Below are 19,344 nucleotides of genomic sequence, written 5' to 3' on the forward strand. Positions count from 1 at the left end.
GAAATTGTGTTTCCTGACATTTATATGAGACTGATTTTAACCCCGGGGAAATACATAAAGCATGCTTTGAATGCTTTATATAAATACAATACAGGAAGGTCTAAATCTGGGTGATCACTTATATCAATATATACCTTGATATATACTTTTTGTCATTGCTTATTTAAAAAGATCCAATCATGCAGAATATAAAATGATAAATATATAACTGAGTTGCCAATACAATATATAACAATACAAAATATATAGGTAATGGTTTTACCCTAAAATTCAACACATTGAAACAAAATGATAACTGGAAATCTATGTCTGCTGCCTGGAGTCTCTGAACTGCAGCGATCCCTTTGCTTCTCTTCTCTGTAGCTTTTGCCAGTCTGTAAAAATATACCTCAGATTACTTGTCAAATCTATTTGTACAGTCAATCTCAAAGCTCTTTCCCATTTTAGTTGTGTTGTGTGTGTTTTTTCCTGGCATTCACGTTGAAAACCAATGCTTCCGCTCAGTCTTTTTGCCACTCAGCGGGCATAAACGCAGTCGCTCGCATGTTAATACTCTCTATAGTCTTTGTAGTCATCGTTCTTGGTGTGAACGGGCCTTTTTGATTCACATTGCTAAATCACAAGCTAGTTCGAGACTTCTGATTGACTGTTTGATAAAGAACAATTACTGAAGAATCATGTGTCTTTGAATCTGACATCCTGGCTCATCTTGTGTTTGTTGTTGCAATTAGCTCTCGCATTGAACTGAGGTTTTTACTGATGCCGACTAGCCTACTTTATAGAACTTTCCTGTCATTCGTCAATACATTGATGAGAAGAAAAGAAAACAAATGTCAACTGGATATTAGCTACAGCACATCTCCAAAGTAATGAAAAACACAAAATGTCGTTTTTGTAGATGAAACAAACAGAAACCAGGTTAGGCATCTGAGGATTTGTATTTATGGCTCAGACGCTTGCTTCAAAGGATCGTGGATGGTGACAGGACCCAATTCCCACTGCCCCCGACTCTCAACCTCTCCCCCGACTCACCCCCGACTTCTCATCGAAGATCTTGATCCCTCCAAAGGACACAGTGAGAAAAACTTTCTGTTTGTGTTCTCCTTTAGACCGCGCAGAGGCTGCGATTCCCTGCAGACAAGAAGATGAAAACAGAAACATGAGAAAAGACGAAATAAAGATAAAACAGAAACAGAGCAGGGAACGGCAGCTTTCGTTACTTCCTGCGATCCTTTGGGAGCATTAGCTGTTATGTAAAGAAATTGATTCATTTTCTCCACGTTTTTCAACAATTTCTGTCTTGGAGGTTCTGATATGTGCTGGTTTGGAGTGATTGAAGACATCAAGTTTTTTAGCCCCTACTGGTAGATTCCATAACTACACCATTATGGTGGCAAAAGGCATATTTCTGTAATGATGGTCATTCAAAACTAGACCAAACATGCACAAACCAAATTTCAAAACATTACTTATGGTTAATGTATCCCCATTAAACCACTGGTTTGAGAACAAAGAGTAGCTAAATAGCAAATTGAACTGCATTATCAGTGTGAAGTGTGAACTACCCAATCGAGCCATGGACGAAACTGGCCTACGCTACCAACAAATAAATTAATTCACATGGAACTATCCTGTGGTTGGTCCCACTTCATATTAAGTGACCTTATATCTACTATGTGCAATGTACTTATTGTGTTCATATTGTATTGCAAAACACTTTTGCTGATATTGACGTGGTAAAGTTGAGGACAGGTGTGGTGGTATGGGTCAGTTTAAGGGTAGGGTTAGGTTTAAGGGAAGTGTCAACAGTGTAATGCAATTACAGAAATGTATTACAGATGTATTTACATGCAGGTTTTTTTAAATGTAAGTACAATGTAAAACATGTATGTACACAAAAAGTATATTGTATAAATTAATTAAAAGATTATTTCAAATGTTAGAACATAGTAGTTAAGGCCACCTAATATAAAGTGGGTACCAGTGGTATGCACAAATAATTGTTCAACATTGTGTTTTACTGTTAACGCTACACAGTTAAAAACATATAATATAATTAATCTGTTTGGCTAGTATCCCTCACATGGGCTTAATGACTGAGGTTGAGTCTATTTCTTAAGTGAACGTATTTAATAAAGAAAACGCATGTGTAACAGTGAATCCGTGCAGCTCTTAAAGTGACAGCAGCCTAATATCAATGCTGCCTTCTCAATCATAACGTTAATCAAACAAACGACAAAGAGAATGCTATATAGTTAAACAATTACAATAACTATGCTAGTTTTAAGGTTGAGTACAAGTTAGAAAGAGCTTTAAATTATGGACCTTATTGAATTTTTGACTAAACAATCCCACCATAACTACACACTCCAACAAAGTCCCCCCAACAAATATACCGGCATTTTTCCAAGCAATGGATTAAACAACTCGGTTTCTATGGATTCATTTTACGATGCATTCATGCCCTTTTTGGACTTTCTAAGACAGCAATCTCTCAGGTTTCTTTAAAATATCTTAATTTCTGTTTTGAAGATTAAACAGTCTAATGGGATTGGTACAACACCAGGGTGAGTAAATGATGACAGAACTATCACTTAAAAACACATTTGTATGTATTAGTTCTGTCAGGACCACCATCGTCAAATATGATTGATTGACTATTATTTTTTATTTTGACTATTATATTGACTGTTATATGGTTCTGTTCTGGGCAAGAACTCCCTTGTCATTATAGTCCCCACTTTCGGGACTGTCACTGATGACGGAACTAACGGCTCGAACCTGAAGACAGGAGATGTGTAATGTTACTAATCTTTCCAGGGAACAGATGTTATTGAATGTAAATCGGCAAAAGAAAGAACGACTCGGATTTGGAGGTGAGGTTAACTAACAGACTGCATAGCCTGAAGACCCAGCTGAGCAATTAAGGAATCATTTCTTAAAGATTGGTCTTGGCTGCATTAGCTAATAATTTATTTTTTATTCGAAATGTGATCAACGTTTGCATAAGTACTAGATGTGTTGGGGAATTTAACGTAACATTTGAAATAGCTAAAATGAAGGAAATGACTTGAAAAAAGATTTGTTCATTTTGCTGAATGAGATTCAAAGATCCGAGTCTGTACAATTATTCGAACTTCCCACTACTATGCATCGCTCAACATACGTCATTTACTCCGTTGCTCTGCTTGGGTGTAGGTCTATCCAATTGAGGTCTTTCCCGGTTCGATTGAAACACGCCCCAATAATCCCAATGGAGAAGTATCAGACTCTGACTAGAATTGAGTGTGACCACGCCAGGCTAGCAGATATCATTAATATTCATAGTAAACGTACAAAATAATTCAGGAATTTTAGTCTGATTCAAGGGGAATTAGAATGCCAAATCCTGACTGGACAAGAGGAGGAGCTGGGGGTGGAGGAGAGTAAATGCGCTCTGGAGATACGCAATACATTTACATTTACATTTATGCATTTAGCAGACACTTTTATCCAAAGCGACTTACAACTCAGGAGAACAGGAAGCGATCCGTCAAGAAGAGGCAAAGAAACACAAAAAGTGCCCCAAATACCAAGATTTGTATACCGCTCAGAGTAGCAAAAACCAGAAAAGGGAAGAAGAAAAGAGAAATAGAGGAGGAAAGAGGCTCCTGATAGTACTGAAGGAGCTTATATATGTATGCTGTGATGGACGTCATATTTCTATAGGTAGACGTGATCAGACGACAGCCAGCTGATGCAAGTTTGACTAACATGACCCGCCAGAACTGACGCTCTACGCTTGTTTGCTTTTTGCAGTTTTTCAGTAAACCAAATGGCAATGATTTAACTGACATGATAAATCTTTACTGTTCACCCACACACAATTCACACTGGACACAATTAAATTTCTACAAGAAGGGTAGGAGGAACGGAAAGTGACATCCTACTGTAAAACTGCTGCAAAAGAGCGAAAGAAAATCTAAGAGCTGTATGGGGAGAAAAGTGCCACCCCAGATGAGTGCTCCGCCAGAATCCGTCACTGTGATAAGAAATCACACCTAGATAAATTAGATTTTTTTGCACTCAATTTTTATAAGCCACTTGCCAAGTCAAATCTGCAAAATATAAAGTTACCGTATAAACTGGGCCAAAAAGCATAAAAATGCATTTTAAAACAAGCTTGCGTCATATGTCCAGTCCATTCAAAGGTGTGTGTTGCTATGGACATCCCTCTAAGCAGCTGGAGCCCTCAAGTCTTCCAGGACCGTAATCGGTCTTCGCCAATCAGATTGAGTGCGTTTCTTGATCTTCCTTCCTGAGTGCGCAGGGAACAGCATCCGTCAGTCATATGATGTATCTTAGCACACCATTATGCCTATCCATATGTGCTGGCGGGAAGATGAATGAGCCGTTCTAATGCCAGTAGCTGGGAGATCATAGTGGAAGGAGCACTAGCTCTGACATTTCAAACTCAGGAGTTGGAGATTGTGCATATAAGGGCTGTTGGATTGAAGAAGAAATGCAGACGTGAAATAAAAGAGTCCAGGGGAAGTCCAGAGCAGAGCATCATCTTTGGGAAAAGCTGGACAGATGCTGGATGTGATGTTAAGAAAGTTTCTATAACGTGGGCTGATTATCAAGGGAGGATGGGGATTATATGAACTGACTCAAGTCAAACTGTTGTTGAAACTCTCCTTACCAGCAGCATGATGAACACAGAGACATAAAAAGTGCGAGAGAGGAATAAGAGATTAAAAATGACACCCTGGGACTCATTTGTTTGCTAAGGAGTGGAGGACTGTGGGAATATGAGTATAGATTATGTGTCTGGATGAGTGAGAGGTAAACAGCTCTGATCAATAACAGCCCGGACGTTCCAATCAGACCAACATGCAAATCAGATGGCGAAATTACCCTCTCTCTCAAACGCACTAAGAAACCAATCTAAACACTGGTGAAAAGGGGGTCGATTTATGGTGAACGTACAATAAAAATACGCTGATTTCCGGAGAATGTTCATCCATACACAAACAGAGCAACCAGTTTACACACAGCAGTGTGACCTCTGCTGTTCACATGGATTATAACCCTGATGTCTGATGGCTGTGGTTTATTCATTCAAGCTACTGTAGTTACACCTTTATCATGTAGCTATTTAATGAGGATTGGCGAAGGCATTTTGACATATTGTGATACATTTTGTGATATCTTATTCAATAAAAAAAAAAAAAAAAAGTTTATATAGTCACATCACATGACATTTTATAACTTGAACTAACCTTACCCTGTCATAAAAATTATCTAAACTTTCAAGAAAGTTATTGACACACGGTTATTGGGCTCCTCAGGGCTTCTCTCGGTGATATCATTTCCTGATTTAAGTAGGTCAAAACCATGACTTTGATTTGACAGACAAAAGTAGATTTAGACCATAAAGGCCTTTAGTCTATATAGCCCATAGACCTAGACCTATAGCAAATAAATAAATAAATGTAATGAATGAATTAAAATATATAGAAACCAACACACACCTTGAGTTTCATCATTGAGTCCTGACAGAGTTTGTCTCCTCTTGCGGCAGTGACCTCATCTATCCCGATGAGTTTAGCCTTGTAGCGGACGCCATCCCCCTTAAAACGCTTTATCAGAGCTGCTTCACTGCGGTCCTGCCCTGGAGAAAGAAAAAAAGAGAGGGAGATAGATGAAGCATACAGTCATTTGATGAATTTTGCATATCTGCAGCACATCTCCTCCTCCCTCCATTCACTATCATCTCAAAATGGCATTACTTTTCCGTCGATCAGCATGATCTGGACCTTGCAGCTGACAAAAATACCAAGCGATACTCTAATAGCCTGTATTTAACACAGCCCACATCCTCATATTTCTAATACTGTGTTCTGTTTGAGCGGTTAGATCTTTAATCTCAATCTTGTTGTTGAGTTCCAGCTGGAGTTTGTCTGCTTGAGCCTGGAGCGTTGTTCAAAGCCAGGGGGTTTAAAATCAACCCATCGCTCTAAAAACCCTCCCAAACCCACAAATGCCCTGAATTTGCCGCCATATTTGCAGCTCAGAATGAAGGTCAAGACTGCTGCATGTGTGGCTGTAATTGCAGGTATGTCAGGCCCGGGGCATGAAGGGGAAAGGTTGGTTTCTAAGTGAAAGTGCTATGTCCAGGTCTGGTGTGAGGCGATATGGAGGGATGAAAGCTGTTTTTTGTTGGGATTTTTTGAGCTCTCACATCAAAGTGGACGTCTATCTGCAAATCATGGGTAAGAAAGATCAAGTGGTGCCTCCCACACCTTCATCACAAAGCCTAAAACTGGATAACTGGACTGGCCAATCGATGAGCCTCCAAGGATGTAGACCAATTAACTGGCTCTTGCTCAGTGAAGCAAAGACAAACAGACCCAATTAGGTCTGAGCCTGCAGTTTGATCAGAGGACAAAGGCAAATAGACACTTACCAGGACACACATAAACGTACTAAGGCTTAACACATAGCATATACGTATAAGAGGAAGGGTGAAAGGCAAATATGTTTAAAATATATAAAAAAAATTATCAGGAAGGACTGGCAGGCCTTACTCAGAACAACACAATCATTCAGTCTCCCATTACCAACTTGACATTTCTCTCACTCACTCATTCTGTCACTCTTAGCTCTTGTGTTGTTGTGGTATCAGTAGTATGTTATGTTCCTATAGGTAGGATGTTGACCTTATTTCTACGTTCCCCTTTGTTTTCCATTGTTGCAGCTCAATGGTTGCGTCAAGAATCAAACTAATAAGAGTCCCACTTGGAGTGGGCGGTTCAAACAAGAGGGGTTACATTGGTGCCGTGACCCAGGTGGGAGTGAGGTTTAAGTGGGTGAGTTTAACATAGGCAAGCTAGTAGATGCTGTGCAAGTAAACCTCACTCCTCTGATCTGAAGAGACGCTCTAGCGGCTAACACTAGAGGTTGCAGCCTTTAGCCTCCTTGTTAGAGCGTCTGACTCTCATGTTGGCAAGTCCGGCTTGGAGCGGGCGGTTCGAACAGGAGGGGTTACACAAGTAAGACATTTATTGTTGACAACTTCATTTTTATAACGGAACTTTGTGAGACCGCGATGAACTGACAAAGCAACAGCATTTTAGTGATTGCACCAATCTTGGCTCGCTTTCAAGGCTACATTCTATATTCATTGAATACAATTATTGTTGCTAAGAGGACCGACGGCCAATTGCATGCTGCAAAGTTTCGGAAGCGACATCTAACTATAAATGCCACTCTGCACGAAATATCCTCCTGAGACCCAGATTAGAGGTTTTGCCTCTGTAGAGGATATTATATTTTAGCGAATTTCTCTGACAACATACACAGTTTTAAGTCTGGATATTCTTATGAAAAAAAAAAAAAACATTCTTATGAAAATATTTTTTACACATATTTTTACAGTAAATACTGGCCCAAAATACATTAATATGCAAATTAGACACAGATGCATCGCCTAGAATGGGAATGGCATTTATGGCCATGTTTACACACATAATGCAGTAAGTAAAATTGTATATCACTTATTCTGTATCTTTTTGATAACCAACCAGAGTTAGCCAAAAGGCTATTTTTCACCTGTAGTCCCTAGACAGATGTCATCATAAAAGAGAGTAAAAAGTTACATTTTACATAACAATATAACAACTACAATACAATTTAAACAAGCACTAAGTAAAGATGTACAATAAAAACACGGACCAACATCAGACAAATACATTACCACATACACACAAAGCAAGAAGCAAGCAGGAGGCAGCGAAAACAGGTCTAGTATTGGGCTAATGTTGACAGCTCTGATGATCAATTAACCATTGCTTTATCTGAATCTTAAATGTACTGTATGTGGTTACATTTCTAATGTATAAGGGGGTGAGGTTCCACTCAGTAGCAGCTCGAACAAAAAAAGCGGTTTTGCCAAATACACTTTTCCTAAAAGGAATAATACAATCTCCCCTCGCTGCACCTCTGGTTCAGCTATAATCAGTCGTTCGAATGTTAATAAACTGACGTAGTGGAGGGGATGATATACCATGAATAATTTTATAGATCTGCAAATTTTACTATGTTTTCCCAGCTAAATAATATGTGTTTTTTGTAATATTGGACAATGATGAGAAATGCATGGTTTCTTATCCAAATTTTTTACAGTTTGTTTGTAAAGTGATTGAAGAGGTTTCAGAGATGTGACAAAGCTTTTAGCAAGACATTAGTGATTTTGAATGACAATTAATTTCAGACAAACATGTAGAGACACTCAGCAATTTAAATTTAACATGATTTACAAGGCAATATTTGACAGAAATATTATTTAGTATTCATATGTACTAGAATAGAAAGTTATAAACAAGAATTTTGTGGCCAGAAAATGATGGTAACAATAGAAATATACTCGAGACACCATATGGAGTTCCTCAGACTGACACACTACGGGAAACCTCTGGAGAAACTCCTTCATAAAGTGCCTGAGAAACTTTTAGAGAATCCTGCATTTAGAACTTAAACTCTTTCAATGGATGCGTTCCTCATTATAAGGAAAGTTTCAACCCGAAATGGTGCCTCAAGTATGTATTCGGCTACTAAACTGTGCATATAGAGTAGCAAATATATCTGAGATGCTCCGCACCCCTCCAATGGAATTCACTGCCAATCTGTGGTGTATTGCGGGCTGTCCTGCTAGTCACCAAGCAACTGCACAATTATTAATCTATAGAAGTGCTGAGCAAAATTGCTCTGGACTTCTAGTGCAACATATATCAATAACACTGACACAATGTGTCATAATGCTAAAGTAAGAGATGAGCCATAATGAATAGTATTCTATGTCCTTCACATGCATAAAACACATTAGGCAGCTAGTGAAGAGGAGCAAGTGATTCATGACAGCTGATAAATTAACAACTCTTGAAGGTCACCGCACACATGATGGAAGGAATACAATCATCCGTTTTTTGTTTAACGAAAGTTGTTTTGGACCCCATTGACTTTAATTATATGGACAAAAAGTTGATCTTGTGTTCCTCAAAAGAAACACGGTTGTATGGGATTGGAACGAGATGTGGGAAAGTAAATGAAAAGAGAATCTTATTTTTAGTTGAACTAGTGCTTTAATCCATGCTCTGACTCTAACTCTGACAGTTTGTGGAGAGCTCTGGAAAGCTGATATCTTTCAGCTGTCCCTCAGCGGCAAGGATGGGAAAGGATAAACACTCATTTATTTCCCCCAGTTCAGACCGTTGCACCTGCAATGTGCTTATTATTACTGCCAACCTCAGGGACTGAACTTTGGCGGCAAAGAACTGACCGTATGAGTGTGTGGGTGGATATATCTGTGTCAGAAGGCTGCCAACTATACTGTCCAAGTAGAGATGTCTTGAAATGAGCTCCAGCTCTCTACCCTGCAGGGCTCCAAAGTCCTCATTCAGGCTGTGGACAGCTCACTGTTACTTGGAGAGAAGTCTAGATCTCACCCACTCCCATGGCTCTTCAAAATAAGGGAACTCTGGCAGCAAGCTAGAGTGAGCTTTTGACATTATAGGTCTAATTGAAGGAGGGCACAGGAGCTTGAACTGTTATATGCAGTTGCAAATGTAATCGCAAAAACCAGAGCCCTCACAAATTCAAGGTTTGAGAGAAACAATTCTGGAAACTGCTATAACTACTAAATTATAATATAACATTGATAACACTACAGTTCTGATAATTTTTACATAAAGAGACAAAAAGAACAAAAAATACAATATATTTTATTAAAAAAATGGAATTTCTCTCATACAAAGTTAAAATCAAAAACATTTAACATTCATTAAAAGGTGCCACCATTTGACCGGCACTTAAAAGTCAAAGACTGGGAATAAACTAATGATCCACAGGAAATAAACCAAAAAGCAAATCAGAAATGTTCCGGTTATTAGTGTAACCTTGGTTCCCTTTTTTTGAGATATGGGGAATGAGTATTCCATCAGAGATTTTCTCTTTTTGCTATGGGAAAACACTTTTTTTCTTCAAAATACTAAAGCCTTATTGGTTCACGTTTGTTCGGAGTAGACTGCCTATTTAAATCATGTTGTCAGCCATTTTAAAGCCCAACATTTTCAACTGAGTAGCGGTGGCACCAACTTGCAGATATGTGCGGTGCATGGCAAAGTAAGCAATACTCATTCCTGTTATTTCAGGGAACAAATATTACGCTAGTAACCAAAACATTCCCCATTTGACACGGTTCACTTGTATTGTGTCAGATATTTTTTTCTTGACGCTATGGGGACTGAAAAATGTTGCACTACTAACGCAGAGCGGAAACCATTCTGCGAGGCAGTAGCCTGGGAGCGCCTTCAGGACAATGGACAGGTCCTAGGCAGGGACTGTGTTGGGGCTAAGCGGATTCAGCCTCCTGGCCCCTCTGAGAAACCTGACCACGAGGTTGTGTTTCACAACTGATTGGCCAACTATAGGAGCCTGGTATGCTACTGTAGCAGCTGTGTATACTTTGAGGGTGGATGGGATGCACCTGCAATCCAACAGTTCCTGCAGAAATTACAGAACAGAGGCAATCTCACAAGAGATGGGTATATGCGTCAGACTGAACACCAGCCAGAAAATAAAGATCTTTTTTGTGCAGAGGGTAGAAGGTACTCTAGCCTTAGAGATTGTGTCCATGACCTCTTGGGAGTGATGTGAAGACTCCTGTCTCGAGGTCACAGGTAGAGACTTTTGGTTGGACAGCAGCTGAATCATTCCCAGGAACCACAGCTGGTTCGGCCAGAAGGGTGCCATGAGTAAGAATGCTGTTGACCTGAGGGAGCAGTGCTACTGGAGGGAAGTCACAGGGAGGGCCAACTGTGGGCCAACATATCGCGTTCCTTCAAAAATAATATCGGCAGTGGGCATTCTCTTTGGACGCAAAGAGATTCAATTCTGGCTGGTTGAAAATTCTACAAATCATGAGGACTGTCGGGGGGATAGTGTCTCCATTTCCCCCGAGGCACTCCATTCTGGGATAGAATGACTACCCCTGTATTCATGAAGCCTGGCACTTGCATCACTCTTATCGAGTGGATATTGACAGGAGGGGTCGGCACTCTAGTCTGTTCAGCCAACAGTACCTGAGACCGACACTGGTGATTTATATAGACCTATCATGTTGTCCAACCGGACCAGGACATGGTGCCCTCTGAGCTTAAGCTGAAATTCCTTGAATGCCAGAATCCCTGCCATCATTTCCAGGCCGTTAATTTGCCAGTTTGACATTGCCTCTGTCCAGGAGTCAAAGGTCGGTCTGCCACTGCACAATGCGCCCCAATCTGTCTTAAAGGCATTTTTCGTTACCACATCCGTTCTGGCAAATGAGTCCCTTACCACTCCCATCATACACATATGGAATGATTTCCAGGGGGCCAGGGCTCTTGAACAGCCATGGGACACCATGAAAATGGTGCGGCCTTCTCACCATGCTCAAAGTGGAAACAAGCCTTCAACCATAGTTACAGTGGCCACAAAGGAACTACTGAGGCAGCTGCTGCCATTAGGCCCAGTAGACTCTGAAATTATTTCAGGGGAAGGTTGTTTCCTGGTTTAAATGCTGATGGTAACGTCAAAATGTTCAGAGAGCGTTCTGCTTAAATTTTGGCCTGCATTTGGGATGAATCGAACACTGCCCCCAGGAATGTGATGTGTTGGCTGGGGGACAGCAAACTCTTGCTCATGTTGATTCTGACCCAGAGACTCTCCAGATGGCTGAGGAACAGGGACCTGTGCACACACAGATCATCACTCGATTTGGGCTAAGAGCAAACAATCAATGAGTTAATTTAGGACGTGAACTCCCAGTCTCCTCAGAGACGGTAGTGGCTCAGTGGTTCATGCAGGTTGTCTACAAACCGTAAGGTTGGTGGTTCAATCCCCGGTTCCACCTGACGAAGTGTCAAGGTGTCTACGAGCAAGGCACCTAACCCCAGTTGCTCCCGACGTGCCACTTGCATGACTGACACCGCCATCGGTGTATGAATGAGGGAATGAATGGGTTAATGTGAGGCAATATGTAAAGCGCTTTGGTGGCCATGGGTCTGTTGAAAATGCTATATAAATGCAGTCCATTTACCATTTAGAAAGCCGCATCCACACATTTCACAAGTGTGTGTGTGTGTGGAGCTTGGGACAGTCTGAATAGTAGGACTGTATATTGACACGCCACCCCCCTCAAACTCTAATTACAAGAACAGTTTGTAATGGAAGCTATCAACCAGCTATCTGTACTGTGCCAGCATGAGCTTACTGCAGCCCTGTGTGCGAGGTGGGATCGCTTTATTTAAAAAAAGCAAACTGTGAGCGCAACAGTGCAGAACTCATGCTCTTGCAGTGCGAGCAGCTGGTCTCCGTGGTTGCAGCCTCTGCATGAGTGTGTCCCAGGCAGCCGACACACTTGGAGTACTCGTCCGAAGCAGCCGTTGGTCCGCTGCAGAGGCTTGCTTAAACTGAGAAGAGGCCATTGTTGTAGTCAGCAATGAGTTGCTCTTTACGCTGAAGAAGAAAATGTATGGGTCAAAATGGCTAAAAGCATAACTTTAATACGCAGTCCGATCCGCCCACTTTGGCGGGATGAAAAGCCATTTGTCGGTTCAAGTGCAAAGGCGTGAACCAATCAGGCTTCAGTGTTTCGGAGAAGTTTCCCCATAGTGTCAAGAGAAAATCGATGACGCAATACGAATGAACCGTTTCAAATGGGAACTGCAAGCACAATTAGATGAATTAACAATCAGAAAGAGAGATTTATACTTTAGTGTAGAAAAAAACTAATCTTTATTGGAGGCACCTTGCAACTAAAATCAAAGTATATGATATATATTGAATATATTAAAATATGATTGAAGTATCAAATTTTGATATTATTCATAGAACCCACTCATTTATGAGAGATGTTTTATGAAAATAAGATTAAGGACTATATGATCTAATAAAAAGCTAATAAACAATACAAAGCAAATATATTCTGTTTTTCTAAATGTACTGCACTGTAAAACAAATTTGAAATTACCCACAGGGAGAAAAAAAAATGGTTTAATCTAAGAAAGAAATAGAAAGAAGATGAGGGCTGCTTACCTCGCCCACTTATACACATTTTCTCTCGTACATACACACTCATTTTATTACTACTGGGCTGGCATCTCCCTGTGGCATTGTGTCAATGCCAGCAACCACACATCGCCTAATGACTCCCTACAAGACTTTTCATTTTCTTACAACATAGCTCCCATCTTTATTGAATTAAGGCTGCTGCCGACTTTAAACTCTCTCTCTCTGCATCTAACTTTAATTTTCTCCAAGCTCTCTGTTTCTCAAGACTTTTTTATTGTACATATCTATTTTCCTTCCTATTTCTTTTTCTCTGTATCAAATAAAAATCAGTATAAAACTATACAAACAGTACTGGCTCTACAGTGCCAAGTCTTTCCAGAGTACTGAGTAATATAACCATGGTCAGTTAAGTCTAAAGAGAAAGCAACGATCAAAATTCAACATGTTCAATCAGCGAAAAAACAAGTGCCAACCAATGGCAACAGAAACCGAGACGGGCAACACAGTCTAACAAAGAAATCTATGACAATAATTTAATTGAGAAATCCCTGAAGGCTACATTTTAATGTATTTATTACTATTTATTTTAATAATGGAGTTTTCTATCTATCTATTGAAGGGGGGGATTCTGAAATCCACTACCGCTTCAATATACCTGTATATATTTAAATCCTAATTAACTTCATAATCAAAATGTTTAATCAATATTTATCCTATATTATTATAATGATTCTATCCAGTTATGATTTTGTTTTAGTTTCTTGTTTTCTAAAGTGTATATTTGGTCTCTGAGGAGTGACTGAGGGTCTGGCCTAGAGATGTCTGATGTGTCACTAAACACTGGCAACAAGGTCGTGTGTTTAGATTTTCGAGGTATCGCACACCCCTAACATGTCAGGAGTGCAGTAACAGGGTTTGCTCACTTAGCCCGGCTTCCAGATATGAAATATGGATTTGTCTTTCATTTAATTTATTATGTTTTATTCCTTTTATATTTCCTTTTACTGAAACACTAAAGACTCAAGATGAATATTGCCTGTACTATTGTGTTGCCCTCTCACTAAAAGAAAGCACATGTTATCAGTATGTTTTGGTAAGAACTGGTTAGAACTGGAGCTTAATCAGCTCCAACCTTGGAGAGACTGTGTATCTGTGTATGTGCGCAATATTCTATGCTACAGATCAGAATGGTGTACAATGGGCACCCTAAGAGATGGGTGGACTTGTTGTTCTGGGCAAGCTGGCGCCTGCTCCAGATCTGGAAGGTCACTACGGGCCTAATTCTGGGGTGAAAGCGTCAACAAGTGACACGTCAGTGGAAACGTGCATCAGATTAACTGACTTGAGTGGAAATTTACCATGAATGTGCATTGTCTCTGAGCCAATAAGAACCATCCACATTGCAGTAATGACGTGGATAGACCTTGAAAACGGTATAACTGTTGGGACAATTGTATGTACGATAGGGCGAGGCAACGAGACGGTGAGAGAGGGAGCGCAGCCTACGAACTCCTTGTGAGACTTGAAGCTGGCTTCTGCTTTTGAAACTGCAAACTATTCTTACGTAAATTTTTCTTTTAATTAATTGCAATCCTGACTCTGTCTTCATTTCTTCACTACTGGTCCTGGGTCATAAGCTTTTAACCCCTAACACTAACTATCTATCTATCTATCTATCTATCTATCTATCTATCTATCTATCTATCTATCTATCTATCTATCTATCTATCTATCTATCTATCTATCTATCTATCTATCTATCTATCTATCTATCTATCTATCTATCTATCTATCTATCTATCTATCTATCTATCTATCCATCCATCCATCCATCCATCCATCCATCCATCCATCCATCCATCCATCCATCCATCCATCCATCCATCCATCCATCTACCTACCTACCTACTAATGAACAAGTACAACTTCTGTCAAAATCATATAGGGCTAAATGCTATGGCGCTAGCAGGATTCAATCTGTTTGGTTGTAAACCACTTTTTGTGTTATTTATTTATCCTTCAAGATGAAAATGGAAATTAATTAATGTTCCTTCTGAGACCAGAAGCGATAGTCGTGTTGTCGTTTGAAGTTGCTTAAAAATGTTGAGTTCGTTAGACTTCAAAGAATCGCACAGTTTCAAGCCTTGGTCGAATTTAAATCTGATAGATCTTAAATCCCCTCAAGTGAGATGCAGTCGAGAGACAACACGAGAAGCCGTGTGCGCATATGCACACACGTGCGTGTACACGCGTCTGGAAATTTTGTTGATGTAGGTCACTGCTGACAAAAGCACTAAAGCAGACACTTTAAGTAACACAGCATTCATTTACTTTTCTCTCAACACATATGCCATGAACCTGACTTAAAGAACATAAAACTGACTACAGCTTCAACTATCGATCTCCTCTAATGACCTTATGTTCATTCGCTCTCTTCTTAAGAGTGAGAAAAAGGCAGATATAAAGAGGCTTCTGCTAATCTTATTAGATTGATGGGTAAGAAAACATCAAAGTCTGTGAGATATCCATCAGTGAACATGTGAGCGCATCTAATCAGCCTTCTGTAGAATGGACAAAATGGGCCAATTCTCCAAAGGGGGCACTGTATTCAGACCTAGTTTAGATGTTAAGTGTGTATGCGTGTGCTTGTTTGCACTATATACAGTAAGTGAGGGCCTGATTTCTAAAAATGTCACCATATATGATACTATACTGACAGGTGATGATAATAACACTGATTATCTCTTCATCACGCTGCACCTGTTAGTGGGTGGGATATATTAGACAGCAAGTGAACATTTTGTCCTCAAAGATGATATGTTAGAAGCAGGAAAAATGGGCACGCATAAGGATTTAAGCAAGTTTGACAATGGCCAAATAGTGATGGCTAGACGACTGGGTCAGAGCATCTCCAAAACTGTAGCTCTTGTGTAGTGTTCCTGGTCTGCAGTGGTCAGTATCTACCAAAAGTAGTCCAAGGAGGTGACCCGGCAACAGGGCCATGGGTGGCCAAGGCTCAGTGATGCACACGGGGAGCGAAGGCTGGCCTGTGTGGTCTGATCAAACAGACTGTAGCTCTAATTGCTTAAGAAGTTAATGCTGGTTCTGATCTGATAGAAAGGTCAGAATACACAGTGTATGTGGCTGCATAGCTGCATACCAGTCAGGGTGCACATGCTGACCCCTGTTCACCTACAAAAGCGCCAACAGTGGGCACTTGAGGATCAGAACTTGACCAGGGAGCAATGGAAGAAGGTGGCCTGGTCAGATGAATCACGTTAGGGTTAATCACGTGTGTAACGCTTACCTGGGGAACACATGGCACCAGAATGCACAAATGCACTGTTTACCATACATGTGGATGTTACTTTTACATGTATACCACCTACCTACACATTATTGCAGACTAAATACACCCTATTATGGAAACAGTATTCCCTGGTGGCTGTGGCCTCTTTCATCAGGATAATACACTCTTCCACAAAGCAAAAATGGTTCAGGAATGGTTTGAGGAGCACGACAAGTTTGAGCACAACAATCGAGCATCTGTGGGATGTGCTGAACAAACAAGTCAGATCCATGGAGGCCCCACCTCGAACTTAAAGGATCTGCTGCTAACAAATTGGTGCCAGATACCACAGCACACCTTCAGGGGTCAAGTGGAGTCAGTGCTTCGATGGGTTAGGGCTGTTTTGGCAACAAAACGTGGACCAACACAATAGGTCATAATGTTATGCCGGACCATTGTGTATGCAGAAATGCAGAATGTTTCCTGTGATGGGTAGGTTTAGGGGCAGGGACAGTGTAGGGGGATAGAAAATACGGTTTGTACAGTATAAAATCATTTACGCCTATGGGAAGTCCCCATAAAACATGGAAACACTACGTGTGTGCGTGCGTGTGTGTGTGTGTGTGTGTGTGTGTGTGTGTGTGTGTGTGTGTGTGTGTGTGTGTGTGTGTTTGTGTGATAATGTGGCAGATCTATGATTCATTCATCATTTTATACAGTCATACGCTTCTCTGCAGTATTCCTGACCCCTGTGGAGAGAATCCACACAAATCAATTCAAAAGAACAGACAGGAGAGACAGAGAGGTCCCATAAACCCCAGACTGTCAGGTCACATCCACTGAAAACTACCATCAGTCCTGGACAATAAACAGTTTCATTGTACATCTCTAACAGACATCTAACAGCAAATATCTGGCCGTGACCTGAGCTAACTCAATACACACGTCAAAAGCACAGACATATATGCTCTCTGTATTGAGATATGAAGTACTCGACAGATGGATTTTTCTTTCACTGTTTTAATGATCTTTCATCTTGATATGTCATCTTTTTATTTCCTTGTATTTTTGTGTGCTTGGAGGTGTCAACCTTCAAAATGATTTAACGTTTTTTTTTTCTTACCCTAAGTTTAAGAAAACTACAAAAATATCACCTCTTTATCTACAGTGTGTACATTATTTAAGTTTTCCTTCTATGCAATTAAACAGCAAATATTTCAGCGATATGAATTATGCAAATCATTTTTCATTCCAATAAAGCACATTAAACCTGAAGCTGAGGGTTTGAATGAGACGTTGCTGTGAGCATGGAGAAATTAAACAACAATTTGCAAGCTGTGCTGGAAACTAAGCTTTATATCAGTCATTTCAAAGCTCCCATCCCTCATACACATTCACAGTTCATTGTTCAGCAGAGAGTGGGGAGGCGAATTCCCACTGAGTATTTAATGTAACTTTCCTGTTTGTAATCAAGTTCATGTTCATATGCCTCATCAAATGGCTTCTCCATCTCAGGCGAAATTGATCAGTAAGAGACAGTGAGTTAGACATTCATCCTTCAGTAATTAAAAACCTGCTGTCGCCATAATGGTTCCGATATACTTCAAGATAAATCGAAGAAAGAACTGGTGTGACATCACTTCAAACTAAATCAGGCTAAAATAAAGTTCATTTGGAGTTTGGTTCTGGAGTGAAACAGCCTGCCAAAAAGCACAAATACCAGAACATTTTGTTCCAGAAATTCGTTGTGCCGAATTTTAAACCCTGCCAAAATATAACCCCCTTATTGAAGTTAATCCTAACCCCTTTCCCACAAACCTAAGTTGAAGTGTGTTCGCTAGGGAATCGCCGGACTCCACCTCGCATCAGACAGCTTGCATGGTTAACGTCAGCATTGGTTCAAACACACACCGTCTTCCCTTCCAAACGGTAACGATTTCCTTTACTCTCTCACGAATCAACTAGCATACCTGTGACGTGTCCTTCTACCCGCTTAAATAGACCTTGCCTCCATTTCCTTTTCCGTTGTTAATTAAACACTCCACCCTTTTTCATGAAATGTGAAAGTAAAAATAAACATGGCCATCTCATTTACTGTACTGTCACAACTAATCCTAAACCTACCAATACTAGGAGGGAATAATTTGGCGGGAGTCACAATTCGGCACAACTGGTAAAGCTGGTAAAAACCTTCTAACTGCCATTGGTCTGCAGCGATTACATAATAGCTAGGTATGACTTTGCCTCCATTTCAAGGCTGCATTTCTCAATAGCATCGTAAGCCAAAGTAGATTGTAAAACAATTGGCACCAATGGTCTCTACGATTAACTTAGCTCACAATGCTTTTGAGAAATGCAGCCTAGTCTGTTGAGGTCAGATGCGATTAAAAACATGAACACACTGGAGAGCCAGCCTAGAAATCTAATATCTAATCTGCCGCGAGTGTCATCTAGCAACTCTCAATACACTTCTGAGCTGTAAACGCCAAACTCTGGTCGAGCCAATCACATCGTGTATAGAGTCGGCGGGCGTGGCTTAACATAATGATGGCCGAGTTGCGTTAGCGTGCTCCTAGTAAACACAGAAACTGGCGAACGGCTGTCTTTCGAATCAGCTTTGACCGCTACTCTGGAAGACTTGGAGTTAAGCTTTTCTCTGAGAAAAGAACAAAGAACGGAACTGAAGCCATTCTTAAAAAGGGAAGATGTGTTTGGAGTTTTGCTGACCGGATACGGCGAATGTTTTAATCTATCAACAAGCTCTGTTTCACCTTCGTTGCTCTGGTTGGTTGTAGCGCTATCCTATAGCGTGCAGAGGGAGTTTGAAAGACAACCGTTTATCCCGCCCCTCGGATTGAGCCCTGTCAATGGTGAGTTTCCAGACCAAACATCTTGATGTGGGTCTGACTTGTCAGGCTAACTGGAGAGCTGCTTTATAGTAGAAACTGAAGTTGCAATTTTAACTG

At 40.5% G+C, this 19,344-nt stretch overlaps 1 protein-coding gene across 8 annotated transcripts in view; it reads right to left on the bottom strand.

Annotated features, from left to right (window-relative positions):
* dab1a (DAB adaptor protein 1a) overlaps window positions 1-19,344 on the bottom strand; it is a 562,848-nt gene that overhangs the window by 83,261 nt on the left and 460,243 nt on the right. For all 8 annotated transcript variants that reach the window (XM_067417159.1, XM_067417163.1, XM_067417157.1 and 5 more), the window contains 2 exons: window positions 5,514-5,653; window positions 1,033-1,131 (listed from right to left, as the gene is read on the bottom strand). In XM_067417159.1, the coding sequence (XP_067273260.1) occupies window positions 1,033-1,131; window positions 5,514-5,653 (239 nt within the window). The remainder of the gene's footprint in view (window positions 1-1,032; window positions 1,132-5,513; window positions 5,654-19,344) is intronic.

This window comes from Pseudorasbora parva, chromosome 15, assembly GCF_024679245.1.
Source record: "Pseudorasbora parva isolate DD20220531a chromosome 15, ASM2467924v1, whole genome shotgun sequence".
In the NCBI taxonomy this organism is placed as follows: Eukaryota; Metazoa; Chordata; class Actinopteri; order Cypriniformes; family Gobionidae; genus Pseudorasbora; species Pseudorasbora parva.